The sequence below is a fragment of the Gracilinanus agilis genome, chromosome 1 (genome assembly GCF_016433145.1).
Source record: "Gracilinanus agilis isolate LMUSP501 chromosome 1, AgileGrace, whole genome shotgun sequence".
Classification (NCBI taxonomy): domain Eukaryota; kingdom Metazoa; phylum Chordata; class Mammalia; order Didelphimorphia; family Didelphidae; genus Gracilinanus; species Gracilinanus agilis.
The window spans coordinates 332,746,780-332,768,209 of record NC_058130.1 but is presented as its reverse complement, the minus strand read 5'-3'; the positions used below and the strand labels follow the sequence as shown (position 1 = coordinate 332,768,209).

Here is a 21,430-nt window from a genome sequence, read left to right as displayed (position 1 = left end):
TAGCAAAGAGGGAGCTTCTTCTACCCATGCATAACACAGCCTATCTATGTCTTAGTAAGTTCTAGGGAGCTGCCTGAAACATGTAGAAAATCAATGTGGTTTAAGGAATGGAAATCCACTTGTGTCAGCTTGGGTTCAGATCTGGGCATCAAATCCTCATCTGTAAAATGTGGACAATAATTCCCTTAGTACATATTTCAAAAAGGTTTTTGTTGGGCTTAAATAAGATAATCTTCATTAACTCATTTGGAAACTTCAGAGTCCTATAATTGTCTTTCAGTTGTTTTTCAGTTGTGTGCAACTCTTCATGACGCCATTTGGAGTTTTCTTGGCAAAGATACTGGGGTAGTTTACCTTTCCTTCTCTAGTTTATTTGACAGATGAGGAACTGAAGCAAGCAGGGTTAAGAGAGAATTGTCCAGGATTACACAGCCAGCAAGTGTCTGAGGCCAGATTTGAACTCAGGAAGATGGGTCTTCCTGACTTCAGACCTGGCTCTCTATCCATTGCATCACCTAGCTGCCCTAAAAGTCTGATATAAATGTTAATAATGATTAATATTTAATCACTTAACTTCCTTGGGTTTCATTTTCCTCATATGTAAATTGAGGTTGGACTGGATGATCATCGAGGTCCTTTCCTAGTTTTATGATTCTTCTATCTTAAAACCCATGATCTGTTATAGTTCTAAAATTCTAAGACTGTAAATCAGCCTTTCTTTCAGGTAGCTATGTCTCCATGTCCTTTACTGTACATTATTTTATGTTATTTTATTATGTATTGTTAAGGTTTTCCAAGAGGTTAAAATTTCAGTCCTGGAGGGACCTGACAACACTTACGATTCATCCTGCTGATTGATGTCCCTGACAGGGTGGCCCCTCTGGCGTCATGATGTTCCCACCAAGTTGTCAAAGCCTGAAGCCACCTAAAATGTGTTCATGTGACAGGAATCCACTGTACTCAATAGCAAAAGTCTAGAAATCCTTCCTTTGCTCTGATTGTTTCTTTACAGTGCCAAAAAGACTTTCTGGAGGCCATACTGTCAATTCTCCTGCTTCTAAACAAGAATACATAGTATGCCTTCCTAGACAAGAAGGAATTTTTCCTTTTCAGATATAATTCATTACTAAGAATTGTAAAAACAAAAAAAAAATAGATGCTAGGAAGCAATTATCTGGGCCACACTGAAATGTATGTAGAAAGCTGTAAATTAAGAAATATCAAAGTCAAAGACCATTCCAGCTTGACCAAAGACCCAGTGCTTGCATCACCAGTATATACACAGTCAAATTACCCAAACCCACTCATCTCCATCCCCTTTAAAAAGGGAGTGGTCTTCTAAACATCTCTTCACAGAGCAGATGATTAGAGAAGGTCTCTTTTTTTTTTTTAATAAAGTATATTCTGTAAAGTAATGATCAATTCATATATGGTAAAAGCCCAGGTCACTTCCAATAGCTGCAAAGCCAACTGAGATATCACACAACTGGACGCCTTCCAGGATGCTGGACCCCATGTGCACAGTAACCCTTGGCAAAGATATCCTACCAAGGCATTGCAGAGGATTGTCTTTGTGATTTTTATGCATGATATGATGATTAATTATTGATTCTCATACACAATTATTCAGTTAATTAATGATTTACATTATTCCTTACCATTACTTCTATTATAATTACAATTTATTTTTATAATCTTGACCATACAAGAGGATTGATTGTATGTAGAAGTTATACACAGACAAAATATTAATAAAACAGTGACTATATCCTAATTAAAACAGCTTGACTAAGTTTGGAACTGGGACTCTGAGCTTACATGGACCAGGTTCAATAGCAGGAACTTTTTACAAAATCTGGATATTATTTTGACTCCTGCACCCAACTAAGATTTTATCCTCAGAATTTGAGTCATTTGCCTCAATTCAGGGATTTCCCAAACAACAGCAAAATTATATTTGTATCTAGGTTTCCCCCTCCTTTGAAGTACCTACAGTAATAGGCATGCTGGTTTTAAGTAGGTGCCGCTTCCTTTTCTAAGTGCTCAGAAACCATCCCTTTTATAATACTCTAGCATCTTGCCAGTGCCAGGAATCCAAGTGGTGTTCAACTAGTCTGTAGTATGGTGACTCCACTCTCTTTCCTTTCTAAAAATCAGGTCAAAATTTGCCCTTATCCAATTCTGTGGCACCTCTCCATTTCCTAACTGCTTTCAGGGACTGATGAAATCATAGCTACCAGTTGTTAAAGGATCCTAGGATGGACTCCAACAAGATATGAACTCCTTGAGGACAAGAAAGGTTTTTTTTTTGTTTTGACTTTATAAGCTAACACCAATAATCATACTTTGCATACAAGAAATGGTTAATAAATAAATACTTGTTGTACTAGAATGGATGTTTGCTGTAATAACTTAAACATATTAAAGATAGCTAGATGCTGCTTGACCAGTCATTCATCTTGAGTTTTCATTCTTTGATAACTTTAAAAAAACTAAATAAGGATGAGTAAAGCATTTTCAAGGTGATTCAGTAGATAGTTTGTGAGACCAAGAGTCAGAGAAACTTAAATTCTAATTCAGCCTCAGACACTTAGCTATGTGATCCTGGGCAAGTCACTTCACCTCTGTGGGGCTTGGTCTCTATAAATGTTAAATGAGCATAATAGCATCTGCCTCCCATGGTTATTGTGAGATTCAAGTAAGATAATATTTATAAAATGATTAGCACAGTGCCTCTAACAAAGTAGGCATGACCTTGGTTAAGTTACTCGATTCTTTGCACTTTAGTTTCCTTAATTTCAAAATGAGGCAGGTGGTAAAGAGGAATTGGAGTGCAAGCTATATAATCTCTAAGATGTCTGTCCTTAGACTAGCCTATCATGCTGTAAATCCTCTCTGTTTTTACTGAATAGATTATAATTAATCCATGTGTAAAAATTACTTTGAAAACAGCATTACGAGATGTGAATTATACACAGATATCTTATATTAATTTCAATGGTTATCTTTAGTGTGGAAATTACATACTTAATCAAGTGATATGAAATGCATATGGGTAATTTATTTCCAGAAGTTAATCTATGAAAAGAAAATCTATTTAACAGTGAAATGTTACCTAGGTTACCTTTTTATTGGCTAACAGCAGTGGGACTTCATACACTGGATCTGTCTTGCAATGGGCAATTAAATCCTAAAAAAATCTAACATGATACTGCCTCTATAGCTCAAATGGCAGCCATCATGCTGTGTATTAATTGTAAGATCAAGGGATCTTCCTGAAATGCAATCTTTGGAGTAAAGTAAAAATGTTTTTAAAGTCTCCTACTATTATTTTATAATCCATATAGTTGAATTTTTAAAAAATCATTTCCCTAAAATTCATGGTCACAACTTGAATTTGGTTAAGACAAACTTTTCTGGAAGATACCTTTGTCTAGTCAGCTTTTTGGTGAAAATACTTGTGCTGAGGATATACAAATTAAAGTGGTCTAATTATTTCTCTTGTGCATGGTTCCTAGCTTGGTGTCAGTTTTTTTGTATAAAGTACTTCTACAGACCCCCAGCCAACTTTGTTCCTAGGGTCAGAGAGCAATGTTGAAGGCGCTGTTTTACTAAGGCTCCTTGTGGACATTTCAGGTCATTTTAGAGAACCACACATATCACAGTCCATCAAGATGGTGGTAAAAGTGGTGGTCTTTGTGGTGGTCCAGGATACTGGGGAAACTCAGATGGCTTGAATTAAACCCCTCCCACCCATCACCACCATTGGAGGCTATTGGTTCTGGAGCTGACCTGGGGCACGTGGGTAACTTTGCTTCCTGATGGAGTGACCTCAAACCCAAATGGTCATTTTAGGAAAGTAGTATTTCAAAAATGCTATAGGAATCTGGTGAAGAGCTGCTAAGACCTCAGGGAACTTTCATTACTTTTAATTCCCTGAAGATAGTTTTCATCTGCTTTTCTCTCTAGTGGATTGTTTTTACTTAGTGGCTTTTACTTTATTTTACTTAGTAGTTTTATGTGGTGGGGGTGTCATTGAAAATGTTTTTGTTAAAGAAATTGTATACCTAGTCCCACAGGCTTTAAGTGCCCAATTGCACCAAATGTGGAATCAATACCAGCACATTGTCCCATGAGACAACATGGTACAGTGGAATCAGAACTTACTCTGGATTCAGAGCCACTGGAGTTTTTTTGAGTAGGGAGGTGGGCTTTTGGAAAAATCACTTTAATGGTTAAATGGAGGAGGATGTATTGGAGAAAGAAAAGAGTTAAGGCAAGCAGCTCTACCAGCAGGCTACTGCAGTAATCTAGACTTCTAGGTGATGAGGATCTGCACTAGATTGCTGGTAATACCAGAGGAGAAAAAGGAATATATAGGAGAGATAATGACAAAAGTAAAGCCAACAAATTTTGGCAATAAATTGTATATAGAAGGCGAGAGATAGTGAGGAGTTGGGGATGACTTCTAGATTGTGAGTCTGAAGGACTGGAAGGATTGTGTTACATTAATTGTTACATTATTATTAATTATATTATTAATGTTACATTAATAGGGAAGGTAGAAGGTAGGAGAGTTTAGGTGAAAAGATAATGATTGTTTTGTCAAATGAGTTTAAGATGGACCTCTAGTCTATGAGTCATCCAAGTTTGAGATGTCTGAAATGGAGTTGGAAATATAAGATTGAAGTTCAGCAGAGAGGTTGGGACAGGATAGGTAGGTATCAAATCAGACTCAATGTAAAAGCAGATATAAGAATGCAGCTGTTAAGGCAAACATGAAAGAGATTTTGTGAAACTATAAAAAGCAATATTTTTGAGATGATATAGTAATTTTTCATCAAAATCATGTTAGTACAGTGAGTTTGGTATTGCTCTTTCAAAATGAATTAAAAATTTTTTAAAGTTAAAATTTATCAGTTTTAATTTCTAATACAGTAAATATTGATTGATATAATTCAGAGTAGCTTTTCCCAATACACTTGAAATCATACCGTGAAGAATGCCAGATTATTATTGACCACAGATCCATGGTGACCTTCTGAAAAGTACACATTTTCAGCTACAACTTTAAAGGGGAATCATTTGAGGCAGCAGTGTATTGATGCTTCCCTAGCTCTCTTTTATAGATTTCTTCACTTCACCATTCTCCCACAGGCATGACTGCAGATTGTTTATTTTTACATTTATGTTTGAGGAAGTAACAGCCCCACAGCACCATTTAACAGAAGTTCTTAAGTGCTAAATTCTGGGTGGAGTTGAGAAAATGTGACCTCTGCCCTCACCATCCACCAGACATTGATTCTACATTTATGGAATATGCCAAGTAAAGATGTAACCCAAGATTTGATTTTGGCACTTATGTAATCTAGAATTTAAAGATATGTACATAATCTAGGCCCCAGTACAGTGATGATCCTTTTTTTTTTTTTTGTATAATTACTTTTTGAGTAAAAAACATGAGCTAATACTGACCCAAATACCCAATTTTGAAAATTTGCATGATAGAATAGTGCAATTCCAAAAGGGAGAGAGCTAGTTATTCAACCAGTTTTACATGTAATTAATGATATTAAGAAAGTAGTGTGAGAGGCATTCATTTCACTGCACCTGCAGTTGCATGAAACTCAGAATAGAATAGGTAAGTAGAATTAATAGTGGCCAGGAGCTACCAGCAGTATATGTCATTTGAGAGCTTCATTCAGTGTCCTAAAATAAATGACCTTTTCCAAGATTTTGTGGATTGGCTTTAACTACAATGTAATTTTTCCTCCAAAGGATTTAACAATACTGAGAGAACCTGCGACAAAGAATTCATAATACGCAGAACAGCCACCAACCGAGTACTGAATGTTCTTCGCCACTGGGTCTCAAAGCACTCACAGGTATTTTTATGGCCTATTTATTTGTTTGCTTATTTATTTTAAAGGACTTAAAACAATAATTCTCTAGAATATGATGTTTTTCAGGACTGCTGATAGATGGCATGGAATTATCACACGTGATCTACTTTGTTTTTGTATAAAATGAATTCAAAGCTAAAATCAAAGAGTTGGAAGGACTGTCAAGATCATCTATCTAATATAACCCCCTCATCTTATGGGTAAAAAAATGGAGGCCTAGAGAAATATGACCTATCTGAGGTCACAAGTCCATTAAATGGCAGAAGAAGGACTCAAACCTCAACCTTCTGACTTTGGGCAATGTGCTTTTTCTCTTCTTCACTCTTCTTCCCTCCTTAAACAAGGAGGTCCTTACTTTTCTCAGACCAAAACAGTAAATGTTCTTGTATCACATTCTAGCATTTTTCCCTGTCATCAGTCCCCCAAAAATTGCTCCTGGCATGTCATACATATTTTTAATGATTTAAGATGTTAAAACAGGACTGTCCTTTGATCTGCATTTATTTTCTGTGTCAGTTTGGATTCTCCTTTTGGTTCAGAATTAAAGCTCATTAGAAAAAAGAAGACTAATTCTTATTTACTTTCCTGGATTCATTCATATAGTTCATAATGCTTTTCTTTCTATCATCATATAATTAGGAGGGTCCACTTCTTAGGAAGTAAGCCATTTGAACTTTCTCTCCCTTAGTCACTCTGGGATGCTATAAATTAGTGATTCAAATCTAGGAAACTGTGAAGAGGGATGCTCAGGGGAAAATTTAAATCTCTGAGTGTCTATATCAATAAAATAGAGAGGGAGAAGATCAGTGAATTGGGCTTGCAACTTAAAAAATTAGAAAGAAAACAAATTAAATATCCCCACATTAAAACTAAATTGGAAATCCTAAAAATTAAAGAAGTTAATAAAATTGAAAGTAAAAGAACTATTGAATTAATTAATAAGACTAGGAACTGGTACTTTGAAAAATTGTTTTACATATAATGAAAAAAATTAAGTTAAAAATATTTCTCACTAGAAATGGAGAAGAATATTTGAAATAAAGTTCAATTCTATTAAACAAATATTTCTTAAGTGTGTAACATGATTCTATGATTTACTGATTAATGTTCTTGTCATCACTTTAGATACAGTTTCCTCATCAGTGTCCAATCAATAGGATTATGTCCAACTGGCATCCCTTTCCTCCCTGTTCAAATGATTCTGTATTCAATAAGTGCTTAATAAAGTTGATTTTTTAAGCTAAAAAAATTACATTTGTATTAGATTTTTAAAGGGGCAGCAATGTTGCACAGTGGATAGAGTGCCTGACCTGGTCTCAGGAAGACTCATCTTCCTGAGTTCAAATCCAGTCTCATACTCTTATAAGCTGTATGTCCCTGGACAAGTCACTTAACTCTGTTGGCCTTAGTTTCCCCATCTGTAAAATGAGCTAGAGAAGGAAGTGGCAAGGCACTCTAGTATTTTTCCAAAAAACCCCAAATGGCATCAAGAAAAATCAGACTTGACTAAAAAATGAACAAGAATAAATTAGACATTGTACATTACCACTTAATGGAAAAACAGGAGGGAAAAAATTTCAAGCATAGAAATATCTTAAAACCTTAATACTGACAAGTGAACTGGAAAGAATCTTATAGATCATCCAGTGAGTCCAGTTGCTTCATTTTACAACTGAGCAAACTCAGAGTCAGAGAGAATAAGAGACTTGCCTAAGATATAAAGCTAGTTAGCACAGCAGTGTGAGACCAGAGCCCAAATTTTCTGTGTCCACTTTCCTGGACATCCATGCCTTGGAGTTGCCCTGTATTGCTGGAATAACAATAAATTCCCATAATACTAAGAAAGACTTGTTGGATGCCACTTTCTGTCTGGGAAATAATGTTAAAGCAAAACTCTTCCATATATATATTGTTAACTAGGTCTGCTGGACAGAGCCTAAGGAAGCTGAGGTTGAATCAAACCATTACATTCTTGCTTAACTTGCAGTGTGAAATGATGGTCTCTTCCTCCAAATGGTGTTCTAATGGCCATATAACCCTTCTGGCAACCACAAGAGGCTCATCTTTTATGAACCAGAACAAGCACACAGCTGCCCAGGTGTTTTCAGAATTAAAGGTGCTTTAGAAACTGTTTCCTCTCTCACTGCCAATTAGGGTGCTAGAAATTCCTTTCTCAATGATAATGGTAAACACAGTGCTAGATATGAATGGTATAAATAAGGTAATGCAGTATTTTTGCAGCACAGCTGGGGCTACCACATTTTTCCCATGAATTTTTGAAAGATCTTGCTAGCTGTACTTCCTTTATTACATTTTATTCAGTGAGTCATTATATTTAAGTCTTCTGCAGTTGGGTTTTGGTTTACCCTCTTCCAACTGTCTCATCTTCTTATTACTTTATCCCTACTTCCTCATTCATTCTTTTTTTTTCTTTTCTTCATTTTTACCTAGTCTTTTTTTTTCATTAATACAATTTATTTCCAGGCATCTCAGCCCCTCCGACCCTCTCCTTATTCATTCTAAAGAATTTTCTTTTATCCTCCTTACTTGTCTGTATAATATAGAATGATCGTTGTCTTTCTACTTAGCAGCCATTATCTTAGGAAATTCCTACTTTCCCCTGTTTGGGAAGTGTATAGTCTCTAAGATCCCATCATTGTGTATTTCTGGAGGAGGCACATCTAAAGGCCATCTGGGATGTGAAAGTGAAAGGCTTAGAAAGGGGAAAAAATTAAACACAGGTATACCCCATTTTATTGCTTGTTACTTTATTATGCTTTTCAAATATTATGCTTTTTACAAACTGAAAGTTTGTGGCAACCTTGCATCAATCAAGTCTGTCAGTGTCATTTTTCCAACAGCATGTGCTCACATTATCTCTCTGTGACACATTCTGGAAGTTTTCATAATATTTCAAACTTCATTATTATTATATTTATTTTTGTGATCTGTGATCAGTGATCTTTGATGTTACTATTATAATTTTTTTGGGTGTCACAAAATGTGAACTTAATAAATGTTGTATGTGTTCTGATTGATCCACCAAGCAGCTATTTTCTCTCTCCTTCTCTGGGCCTCCCAGTACCCTGAGACACAACAACATTGAAGATTATTACATTAACTTATTTGATAATACAATGGCAGGATTTGAGAGGATTAACTCCAATTTTGAAAGAAGTTTTGTTGTGAGTAAAATGCTATCAGAGAGCATTGCCTGTGACAGAGAAATCTTTTGTGAAAGGAAGAATTAATCAATGGGGCAAACTTCATTGTTGTCTTATTGTAAGAAATTGTCACAGCCACCCCTACCTTCAGTAACCACCACCCTGATCAGTCAGCAGCCATTGGTATTGAGGCAAGACCTTTCACTGGCAAAGAGATTACAACTTGCTGAAGTCTCAGATGATGGTTAACATTTTGTAGCAATAAAATATTTAATTAAGGCATGTATGTTTTTTAAGACATAATCCTATTGCAACCTTAGACTATAATATAGTATAAACATAATTTTTATATTCTCTGAAAAACCGAAAAGAATGCATATGACTCACTTTATTGGGATCATCGCTTTATTACAGTGGTCTGGAAGCACTTTTTTACTTAAATATCTTGGAGATATGCCTCTACTGAAGCGTTACGAGGTAGTATGTAGAAGACAGTTATTTATTCAGGCAATCAGCAAACATTTATTAAGTTCTGGCTATGCATCAGGCATTGTGCTAAACTCTGGGATTATAAATTCTGGAAGAAAGGTAATCTTTGCTCTCAAGGAGCTTACTTTCTAAAGGAAGAAGGCAATGGAAAATTAAAAGAGTGTGTCTGCAGACTGGGATCAGGGGTGGATGGGGTTTGGTGGGGAGAGAGAAATGAAAAGTACCAGGCACAGGGGAAATGGGAGGAAGTCCAGAGTACATCCTGGAGAGGAATGAGACGTGGCTGGCCCGAGTGCCCAGCTTCAGTGGAGAAGTTAGAAAAAACTGGGCTCCACAGCTAGTAAATATCTTCACTGGACCTGTTTTCCTATATATTTAACAACAACAACAACAACAAAAAACAACATATGGGACAGGAGAACTTGGTATTTGAAATTCCTTTTTACCCTAAATTCTTTGATGGATTCTTAGGGGGTCATATTATTGAGATAATTTAGAATCATAGACTGTTGCTTAATTACATGAATCTGAAGTTCCAGCTCACAAGTAGAAAGAAGTAATATGTGTTTTTATTTTTCTAGTCATGTAGCATCATAATTCTGCTCTTCAGTAAGCATACTTTGATGACACCTCAATTTATGGCAAGAACACTTAATCAGAAATTAGACAATCTGGAGATGATGTTTGGTTAAGTAAAAACTTTCTAAGAAGTTAGATGACATACTCTTCCCCTATTGGAGATTATGTATAATTTACTGCTCTGCCCAAAATACCTGGTGTTTTTTTGTCAGGTTACTGTTTTTAAATGGCTATTCTATAGCATGTGGTTTGTTTTTTAATGCTTTTTTGGGTCAGACTTTTGATTTCACCAATTTTCATGTCGAAATGTCCTCCACCAGAGGCATATCTGTAGTTTATAATTATAGAGAGTTACCTGGGACAATGAGAGTCTAAGGAAATTTCCTGGGATCCCATAGCTAGTGAACGTCAGAGGAAGGATTTGAACCTAGATCTTCCCAATTCTAAGTTCCGGTTCAAAGATTCTTCCAGATTCTAAGGTCATTTCTCTGCTTGCTATGCTAAGCTATCTCTCTTAGCTTATCGAATACTTAAAGTTTCTTTTGAATTTCAAAATTCTGAAGCATTAAAACTGCATGTTGCAGACTTTTTTTCCTTGAGTGTAATGATTTCAACTGTTCCAAATTTTTTATTTATTTATTTTTATTTATTTAATATTGCCATATTGAATGGTTTGAAAAGGTCTACAGACAAGGAATAACCTATAGAATGTTTTGTACTGATGCTCTGTGTGTGTACACTGAATCTTACTGTATTTGGACCCTGTTTTACTCAAGGAAACTAAAGGGAGCAGAAACATGAAGGTCAGTCCTCCAGGGAGAGTGAATTTCTTCAGAACACCAGCCTCATATGCCATCAGTCAAACTAATTAGTAATAGAATGTCACCTTTCCGACTACAGCCCACCAGCTCTTCCTTAGCTGATGCATTAAGACCAAACAATTCCATTACCTTAAAACTGAGGATATTTCTCTTTTTTCTAGCTATAAATGCTTTAATCTAACAATTGCTTCTTGGTAGACTTTCCTCTTCATATTTCTAGAAATGACATTAGATTGTACTTCTGTCATTTGAGGTAATGATAGCATGATAAAGTATTCTTAATTTTGTTGGTTACTCTTTTTTTAATTAAATTTTTTCTGTCAAAAAAAATCTGTCTTCTCCCCCTCCCACCCCCAACCTCCAAATTCAGAATGAAATAAAAACAAAACTGCTATAACATGTAGCAAACATGCATTGTTAAGCAAAACATGTCTAAAAAAATTTCACATTTTGCACTGTCCTTCTCCTCTCTGTCAGGAATTGGATAGTATGTTTCATCATTAGTCCTCTATAATTATGGTTGGTCAGAGTTCCTATTTTTCAAGTTGGTTTTCTTTATTTATTGTCATTGTATTAATTGTTCTGCTTCTGTGCTTCTATTCACTGAGCATCAATGTGTGTATACACATATGTTTACATACATAAACACATATATGTTGTGTGTGTATGTATATGTATATATATATAAAATTTTCCCAGGTTTCTTCGGAAACACCCCCTTTATTATTTCTTATAGCAAAGTAGTTTTGATTATATGCCATCATTTGTTTAGCCATTCCCCCATTTATGGGCACCCAACTCCCCAGATTTGCATTCTTTGATAACTCAAAAAGACAAATTTTTATATATATATTGGGATTTATTTTGCTTAGAACTAGTTCTTTCCTTCAATTATCCTCCTTCTGATTCTCCCTTCTCCCTTTTTTCCCTTTCCCTCCTTTTCCCCTCTTCAGTAAAATATATTCTTGTACCTAGCTCTGTGTATACATATTCCTTTCTCCTTTGTGCAAGATGTGTGAGGTTCAAGTGTCACTTTTCCCATCTTTTGCCTTCTTGTTTTCCTGGTATCCCTTAAGATACAAGGTAATTTCCCCTAACCTTCTTCTTTCTTCTTCCCTACTGTATTCTTCTTCCCTTTTAAAAGGGAATTCTTTGTTCTTTCTGAGTTTACACTTGTGAAAGGGAATCCTTTATTCCCTTTTTTCTATTTTGAGTTAATACTTTGGTTAACAATAACTTAAGTACCCCTACTTAGTACCTCACCAGATTGTGAAGACAGGATTAACTCTCCTTTGTCTACTTTTGAATTGAATCAACAAAAGCTTGAACACCCTACTTAGCACTGGGGAAGAGAAGCTCTCTACCTTTTCAACTTAATCATCCAAGAAATGAGAATTCACACCTCAATCAGCCAGGCATCTGTGAACTCTTTTGATAAGTATTCATCTCTCCAGAAGGTGAGAAGTGGTTCCCACAAACACTGCCCCTAGACAGTTCTGGGCAATTTGGAAGCTGTGATTGGCCCTTGTGAAAAGGGGAAGGGACAAGAAGCCAATATAAAAGGCCCTGAATTTCTGGGGCTAAGGAAGTCAGCTTCAAGAAGAAAGTAGGCTCTAGGAAGAAAGTTGGCCTCAGGAGTCACCTTCAGCTCAAGTCATCATCTTGACCTGCCTCTTGGAGGGAACTTGGGTGATTGGATAGCTGGTTTTCCCTTCCTCTCTTCTGGAGAGAGTTTAATTCCAGTTGAAGGTCAACAAGTCCTGGCTGAGTCAAGCACTGGAGCAATATTTAGTATGATAAGCTAATGACTTTTCAACCCTTTTGTATTTCTCTGCTTTCACTCTTTCCACCTCTTTTGTAAATAAAAGCAATTAAAAGTCATTTCGACTTTGAGCAATAATACTTTAAATTGGCGACTACAATATTATTTATACTTTTCATATATTTTAGTCAAACCATTAAAATTTAACTCCTACACCTTTTTCATTTTTCTCCTAAGATCATTGTGACATGGAAGAACCACAACAAGGTCTTCTGTCCAAATTAGATTCACTTTGTAATTCTGAATGAGGATAGTGTTCAAAGGGGGTCTTTGTATCATATCTCCATATTAGAAGTGAGCAATTTATACTTCTAGTCTATTCTCATTTTTTTAATAGTGTTTACCTTTTTATATTTCTCTTAATTGCTCTGTTTGAACTTCAAGAAGTCCAGTCAGTCTCAGATTTTTTTTCTCCTTGATCTATTTTCAATGTCAATTATTTTTCCTATGAAATACCTCTCATTTTCTTCTAATTTTTTAGTCTTTTGTTTTAATATTTCTTGTTGGCCCATAGACTCAATGGCTTCCATCTAGTCCATTCTGATTTTCAGGCAGTTTATTGCTGCTCAAAGTTTTCTACTTCTTGTGCCAAGCTTCTGTTTCCTCTTCCAATTCTTTCTCCTACAGTTCTTATTTCTTTTCCAAATTTTTTTCTGTTAGTACTATCATTTCATTGACAAAAATATTTTTATCTCTCTTTTTTAAAAAACTCTTGCTTCATCTCTTCCAAGAATTCTAGTTGAATTTGTGCCCAAGATGTGCTTTTCTTTTAGGCTGTGTAAATGTTTTGAAATCATTATCATCTTCTGGGTTTGTATCTTGAGAGTACCTGTTACCATAATATAGGTTTGTATTATGGAATTCTTCTTTTGTTTGTTTATTTTTCCAGGCTATTTCTTGACTTTCAACTTGATGTCAGGGCCAGGCTCCATTAGAAGATATGTCTGAGCTAGTCCTATTGCTGCTTTCTTGGGAGATTTAAGTGTTATATTATTTCAGGATCTCAGAGTTAGCTGAGGCCAGGACGTGCAAGTTTTCAGTGCTCCCAGTATGATCTAATTCAGGGCAAAGTCTGATTGATGACCTCTTGGTCTGAACTTTTTGTTATTCAATCATTTTTCAGTTGGGTCTAACTCTTTTTTTGGAGTTTTCTGGGCAGTGATACTGGAGTGGTTTGACATTTTCTTCTACAGCTCATTTTATAGATGAAGATTGGGGCCAACAAGGTTAAGTGACTTGCCCAAGGTCACATAGCTAGTAAGTGTCTGAGACCTGATTTGAATTCAGGAAGATGAGTCTTCCTGATCTCAGGCCCAGTACTCTATCTACTCTTGTACCTCTGGTCTGGGCTCTCCAAATTCTTGACCTGGGATTGGAACTAAGTAGATTATACTTGGACTCAGCCCTATCAGCCAACTGAAAAGCTCTTCTGGTTTAGAGTGACAGCCCTGCAGGCTCTTTTTTGCCATGCGATTCTTTTTCTATTTATTCTTCTAAAGGCTTCAGTCTGGGCTAGAAGCTGGACGGAGACCACACTTTGCTCCTGGGGAGCTGAGCTATACTGCTGCTATTTCTTTCTGAACCTGATTCTCTTTGGTACACATCCTAGAGCACTGAAGGGGTATGGGGAAGGGAGGTATAGATTTCCTTCTCAGTCTACCAATGATCTATGACCTAGAACTGGATAGTGAGTAATTAGAATGACATTTTGCATCAGTCCTGGTGGTGGAAGCTACTATGGGTCTGAGACCTCCTCAGGACCCAGTTCATATATTCTCCTTGGATATGGAAATGCTCTAAGGTGCACTTCTGGCCCGACTCCTTCCCTAGAGTCCACAGATCTTACTTTCTGTCTCCTTATGCTGACCTGGCTAGAAAAATGACTAATTATGACTTTTCTTTGTATTTCTCCATCAGGAATCAATCTTGTACATTTTTCTAGATTCACTGGAAGAGTTTTGGAATAGGGGTGGGAAGAGCAGCTCATTGTACTGTTTCCTGCTATTCTGCCATTATAACTCGAACACTTTTGCTAGTTACTCTCAAAATATATTAGATTTGATTGTTTTATCCTGGGAAGACTTACATGAAGTGATCAAAATGACATGACAAGAGAGCATTGTATACAGGAACAGCAATATTGTAATGATGATCTAATGTGAAAGACAGCTATTCTAATCAACAATGATCCAAGACAATTCCAAAGGACTCGTGATGAAAAATGTTCTCCACCTTTAGAGAGAGAGAGAACTAATAGACTCTGAATGCAAATTGAAGTGTAATTTTTTAACTTTATTTTTCTTGCTTTTTAAAAAAACCCCTTATCTTCTAGCTTAAAATTGATATTAAGTATTAGTTCCAAGAAAAGAAAAGTGGTAAAGGCCAAGCAATTGGAGTTAAATGACTTGCTCAGGGTCACACTGCTAGGAAATATATAAGGCCAGATTTGAACCCAGATTTCTCCTGACTCCAGCTCTGGCTCTCTATATGCTCATTGAGTTACCTAATTGTCCCTTGTTTTTGTTTTTGTTTTTGCAGTATGGCTACTTTGGAAATGTGTTTTTCCAAACTTCACATGCAGAACTGATATCATATTGCTTACCTTTGCAATGGATGGATAGGAGACCTTAATGAATAGAGGGGAGGAAGAGAATTTGGAGTTCAAAATGTAAAATCATATGAAAATAAATTAAATAACAAATTTAAAGGAGAAGAAAATACTTGATTGCTTTATGCCTCAATTTCCTTATTTTTAAAATGAGGGTAATTCTCTGGGTCCTACCTCCCTGCCTATTTTAGAGTCAACAGAGATGATGAACCTAGAAGGCTCTGAAGCCTGAAGGGTTACATACTAATGGAAGAATGCTGTAGTTTAGAGTTTAGGGATTAATTAGTCTAATTCCTTCATTTTACCAGAGGACCTCAGAGAGGAGGTAGATGAGTGGCAAAGGTAGACGTCAAATCCAGGTCTTCAGAATCTGAACCCTGGTGCTATTTCACTAGGATTCCTGGGAATGACTGCTTTCATTTTTTTTTTTTCATTAACGTGTAGGTTAATTACATACTTTTTCATTTCTATCTTAATGGTATTGTGCTCAATGTCCTCAGGGAGTAAAAGTCTAGCTCTTAAATTTAAATGTTCCAGAAATCAGTCAAGGCAGAGTCTGCAAGCCCAAATGTTCCTCAGTTCAGAAATCAGGTTAGCACAGGAAAGCTAAGCAGTGGTTTTGATTTAGTCTTCTTCTTTTACCTTTCTATTTTCCATACTTGCCTTCCTTCTCTCCTGCTGTGTCCTTTCACTTCATTTGTAAATTTCTGTGGCTCTCTGTAGGTTTTCAGGGCAGCAGAGGTTTCCCTGGATGGATGCTATTGTGATTAGCTAGTTATGGATAGATAAGTTCAGAGGCAGATTGGGAACAGATCAAGTCTGTGGTTGAGCCTCTGCCAAAAACTGTCTGCAGCAATTTTGGTTTCCTTGAATTGCCCTCTTGAATAATCACTCTGAAGAAGAGACAATCTGTCTATAGGGTTAGGAAGGTGTGCATGGACCACAGAATACAAAGGGGAAATCTGAAGCTGGTTCTGTCAACTCTGAAGAGCTTCAGCAACTTAATCTTGCCTGCTGATGCATTTCAATTCAACAAACATTTTTTAAACATCTTCTGGATGTTAAGCACTGAGAATCCAAGACAAAAAAATGGAACTAGTTCCTGCCTATATTGTTTGTTTATAGAAGTGTGGAATAGCACATAACCAAGGGCAGATCACTGGAGCACTTAAAATAAGTACAATCATACTGTACTGGTCTATTGTCTTATAAGATAGCTTTAAGACGTATTATATGATATGCTGGACATTAACTGCACTGAGTCTTAAAAGCTTGTAGTCTAATAGAGGAAATAAATACATTCTCAGACTTGTAGACTTAAGAAACCATTTGAAAACAACTCTTTTTTTTTTTTAACAAGTGACAATGTTATAGCTGTCTTATGGATATTCTACTGATAAAGGTTTGCAGAGGGAAGATATGTTAGGCTTTTTTCTCCACTCACAAGTACACTTTCTCTGAAATCTCATCGACTCCAAAATAAACCCAGTTGTTTCTATTTCTAACACATCTAGAAGTGCTTTAGCACTTTTTATTGTGAACAGTGTGGGGCATTTAAAACCCAAAATCCTTTACTTCAAATGTCTTACTGACTTTGCTACCTGATTCCGGGAAGTGAGATTTAGATGAACCTCTTGTCCCTTTCATTTCTGGATGTGAAAAATGAAAAGACATACTTGATTGTGGGTAATGGTATTAATGCTGATTATAAAAATAAGCCCAGTTGTTACTGGAAGGGCCAGTGGGTAAACGTTAGCTCATTGTTTTCTGGGGTCTGAAAACCACCCTAGATTGGGAATTCTTAAATTTGTTTTTTTTTTGTATTGTGAACCCCTTCTCAGAATATTTTTAGATTCACAAATAAAGTAGATCTGAAATGGGGAAGTTGAGGTCTCCTACTCAGAGTTTTATTGTCTATTTCCTATTTCTTCTTTAAAAAATTTAGAGTCTATACCATTTGGTATATATATGTTTATATTGATATTACTTCATTGTTTATAGTACCTTTTAGCAAGGTGTCATTTCCTTCCTTATCTCTTTTAATCAGATCTACTTTTGCTTTAGTTTTGTCTAAGATCATGATTGCTACTCCTGCTTTTTTAATTCCATTGATACCCAATAAATTCCACTCTAGCCCCTTACCTTTACTCTGTGTGTGTGTGTGTCACCCTGGCTCAGAAGTGTTTCTTATAAACAACTAGGTTTTTAATTCTGGCTTTTAGGGTTTTTTTCTAGTTTTTAATAAACTCTGCTATCTACTTCTGTTTTATGGGTGAGTTCATCCTATTCACATTAAGAGTTCTGATTATCAGCTGTGTATTCCCCTCCATCTTATTTTTCCCCTTTTGATCCTGCTCTTTTCCCTTTAATTCTGTCCCTTCTTACCAGTGTTTTTATTTTTATCACCTCCTTACTTCTCTCTCCTTTCTATGACAACCCCCACTGCCCTAGTCTTATTCCCCTCCTACTTCTCTATAGGATAAGACAGGATTCTATACTCCACTGAGTCTGGTTGTTATTTGCTTTCTGAGTCTGTTACAATGAGAGTAAGGTTTAAACATTGCCCATCACCATCCTCATTCTCTCCTCCACTGTAATAGTTTTTAATGCCTTTTTAGGTGAGATAATTAACCCCATTCCATCTCTCCCTACCCTTTTCTCTCAGTGCAATCCTCTTTTTATCCCTTGATTTTTTTTTGCATGTCATGTCATCCTAATCAGTTTACTTCCACATCCTCTATGTATACTTTTTCTAATTGCTGTACTACTGATAAAAAATTTAAGAAGTGCAAATATCCTTTTTCTATGTAGGAATATATTCAATTTTACTTTATTGAGACCATTAAATTTTCTTTTTCTTATTTACCTATTTAGGCTTCTCTTGGGTCTTGTGTTTGGACATCAAATTTTCTATTTAGGTCTTGTCTTTTCATTAGGAATACTTGGAAATCTTCTTTTATTGAATGACTATTTTCCCCCTGAAAAAATATACTCAATTTTGCCGGAGAGGTGATTCTGAGTTGTAAACCTAGATGTTTCACTTTCCAGAATGTCATATTCCGCTCCTTCTGATCCTTTAATGTGGAGGCAGCTAAATCCTGTGTAATCCTGATCATAGCTCAATGGTATTTGAATTGTTACTTTCTGGATACTTATAGTATTTTCTTCTTGGCTTGAGAAACTCTTAAATTTACATATAGTATTCCAGGGAGTTGTCATTTGGGGATTTATTTCTGGAGTGATTTATGGATTCTTTCAATTTCTATTTTACTCTCATATATCCAAGAATATCACAACAATTTGATAATTTCTTGTATTATGATGTCCAGCCTCCCCACCCCCCCCACCTTTTTTTATCATGGCTTTCAGGTAGTCCAATACTCTTGGATCTATTTTCCAGGTTAGTTTTTTTTACAATGAGATATCTCACATTTCCTTCTGCTTTTTCATTCTTTTGATTTTGTTTTATTGTTTCTTTATGTCTCATGAAGTTATTAGCTTCTTTTGCCTAATTCTGATTTTTAAGAAATGATTTTCTTCCAGAAGCATTTGAGCCTTCTTTTTCATTTGGCCCATTTCTTCTTGCATTGCTTTTATTTCTCTTATGCATTTTTCCTCTATGTCCCTTAATTGATTTTTAAAATTTTTTTTGTGCTCTTCCAGAATCTGAGACGAGTTCATATTTTTTCTTTGAAGCTTTGGTATGTTTGCTTTGCTTTCACTGTCCCTTTCTGTGTCTGTTCCTTGCTCTGTGTCCATAAAAATTTTTTAGAGGTTGGTGGCTTTTTTTTATGCTTGCTCATTCTCCCAGGCTTTTTCTTGACTTTCACTTTTTATTTTAATTGTGGAATCTGTTCTCAGGGATTATAAGGCACTCTTTTAAACTTCAGTTCTTCCTTGATGCTACCCTTAACTTTATTTCTGGGTTTCTACAAATTTCACTTCTTCCAAGGTGATATGATGGCCTGTGGTCTGGGAGCTCTTAAATCTACCTCCCACTACTTATTTAATCACCCCCAAGACTGCTGATGGCTCAAAGTCTAGCCTCAGACTTGGGTGTATGCTTTTAGTCCCACTCTGGGCTTGATTAGGTCAGAAACACTGAAGACTGCCTTGTCCTGGGACTCTGCTTTGAACTTTGGTAAGGGCTAGCCAGGTCTAGGCTCCCACAGGCCAGCACCCTGGAGACTGTCTTCACTGGGGATCCAGGGGCCTAGCTCTGAGTTTAAACTGACCCAGAGTGCTGCACAGACTGCTTCAATGTGGAATTCAGGTCCTCAAGAAAAGCTTGTACTGGAACTCCTGACTAGCAATCTATTTTAAGACAAAGGCATTTGGGGCATAAGAGGAAAAGGGATATCCAGGCCTCGTGGCAATAGGGATAAAGTATAAGGACCTTTTATTTAATCCATATATGGAATTCTCAGTTGAAAAAGTCTCCCTCTACCAGTGCAGGTCTTAGAGAGTTTAAAGGGAAGTGGGAGGGAGAGAGTTTGGGGGGAAGGGACTTACATAATCAACATGTCAAATTTGAAATTTTCTTCCTGGTTCTAAAACTGTCTATAGACCATACCAAATTCCTTTTGAGTATTTTCACTTTCTCTTTATTTTATAAATAGGGCAACTAAGGTCCAGAGAAATGAAGGGACTGAGGTAGTATATTTTTTTTTTTAATTTTTATTTTTACAAAAATTTTCCATGGTTACATGATTCACGTTCTTACTCTCCCCTACACACACACACACACACACACACACACACACACACACACACACACCCCACAGCCAACATGCATTTCCACTGGTTTTTACATGTGTAAGACCTATTTCCATATTATTGATAATTGCATTGGGATGGACATTTAGAGTCTACATCCAAATTCATATCCGCATTAACCCATGTGTTCAAGCAGTTGCTTTTTTTTCTGTGTTTCTACTGCCATAGTTCTTCCTCTGAATGTGGGTAGCGATCTTTTTCATAAGTCCCTCAGAATTGTCCTGGATCATTGTATTGCTGCTAGTATAGGAGTCCATTACATTTGATTGTGCCACAGTGTATCCATCTCTGTTCTCCTGGTTCTGCTCCTTTCACTCTGCATCAATTCCTGGGTGTCTTTCCAGTTCACCTGGAACTCCTCCAGTTTATTATTCCTTTGAGTGCAATAGTATTCCATCACCAGCATATACCACAATTTGTTCAGCCATTTCCCAATTGAAGGACATACCTTCGTTTTCCAGTTTTTTGTTTTGTTTTGTTTTGTTTTTGCCATTACAAAGAGTGCAGCTATAAATATTTTTGTAAAGTCTTTTTCCTTATGATCTCTTTGGGGTATAAACCCAGCAGTGATATGGCTGGATCAAAGGGAAGACAGTCTTTTAAAGCCCTTTGGGCATAGTTTCAAATTTGAGGCAGGATATTTGAAAGAAGACAGAATATAGAGTCTGAAGCCCTGAATTCTCTGCAGATAGTTTCTGTGTTCTGGCAAACAAGTCATTTAATCTCTCTCTCTCTGAGTCTGCTTTTTCTCTTCTTAATTAAACATAATAATATTTGACTACTACTCATTTCATAAGGTTGCTATGAGAAAAGCATTTTGTGAACTCCAAAGCACTCAATATAAATACAAGTAATTAATATCACTTGAGGTCACGCAGTTAGTGAATAAAGAAGGGAGTTAAACCCGGGTTATCCTTGTCTCACTAAAATATCATTTTTACTTCCTTTGAGATAGAAACCAATTTTGATCTTCTCTCACTTAGAGTTATAATTACATAAGGAAATAGTATATTTTTTGACAAACCAACCCAATAAAAAACTGGGGTGAGGGAGAAGGGGTTACAAATTCTTGCATATCTTATAGTCAAAGAATTAAAGAACATTGGAACAGGCCTTAGAAATTATCTAGTGCAACATCTCTTTATAGATGAGGAAACAGAGGACCATGGCTTAAATATCTATATGTTGTTATTTAAAGATACTATGATGACCAGTTTCTCAACAGTATTAAGATCAAAAATAATAAAGACTGATATAAATATAGAAAT

The 21,430-nt window shown here is 36.2% G+C and overlaps 1 protein-coding gene across 3 annotated transcripts in view; it reads left to right on the top strand.

Moving 5' to 3' along the window:
• RASGRF2 (Ras protein specific guanine nucleotide releasing factor 2) overlaps positions 1 to 21,430 on the top strand; it is a 337,564-nt gene that overhangs the window by 262,680 nt on the left and 53,454 nt on the right. For all 3 annotated transcript variants that reach the window (XM_044662962.1, XM_044662957.1, XM_044662951.1), the window contains exon 18: positions 5,779 to 5,885. In XM_044662962.1, the coding sequence (XP_044518897.1) occupies positions 5,779 to 5,885 (107 nt within the window). The remainder of the gene's footprint in view (positions 1 to 5,778; positions 5,886 to 21,430) is intronic.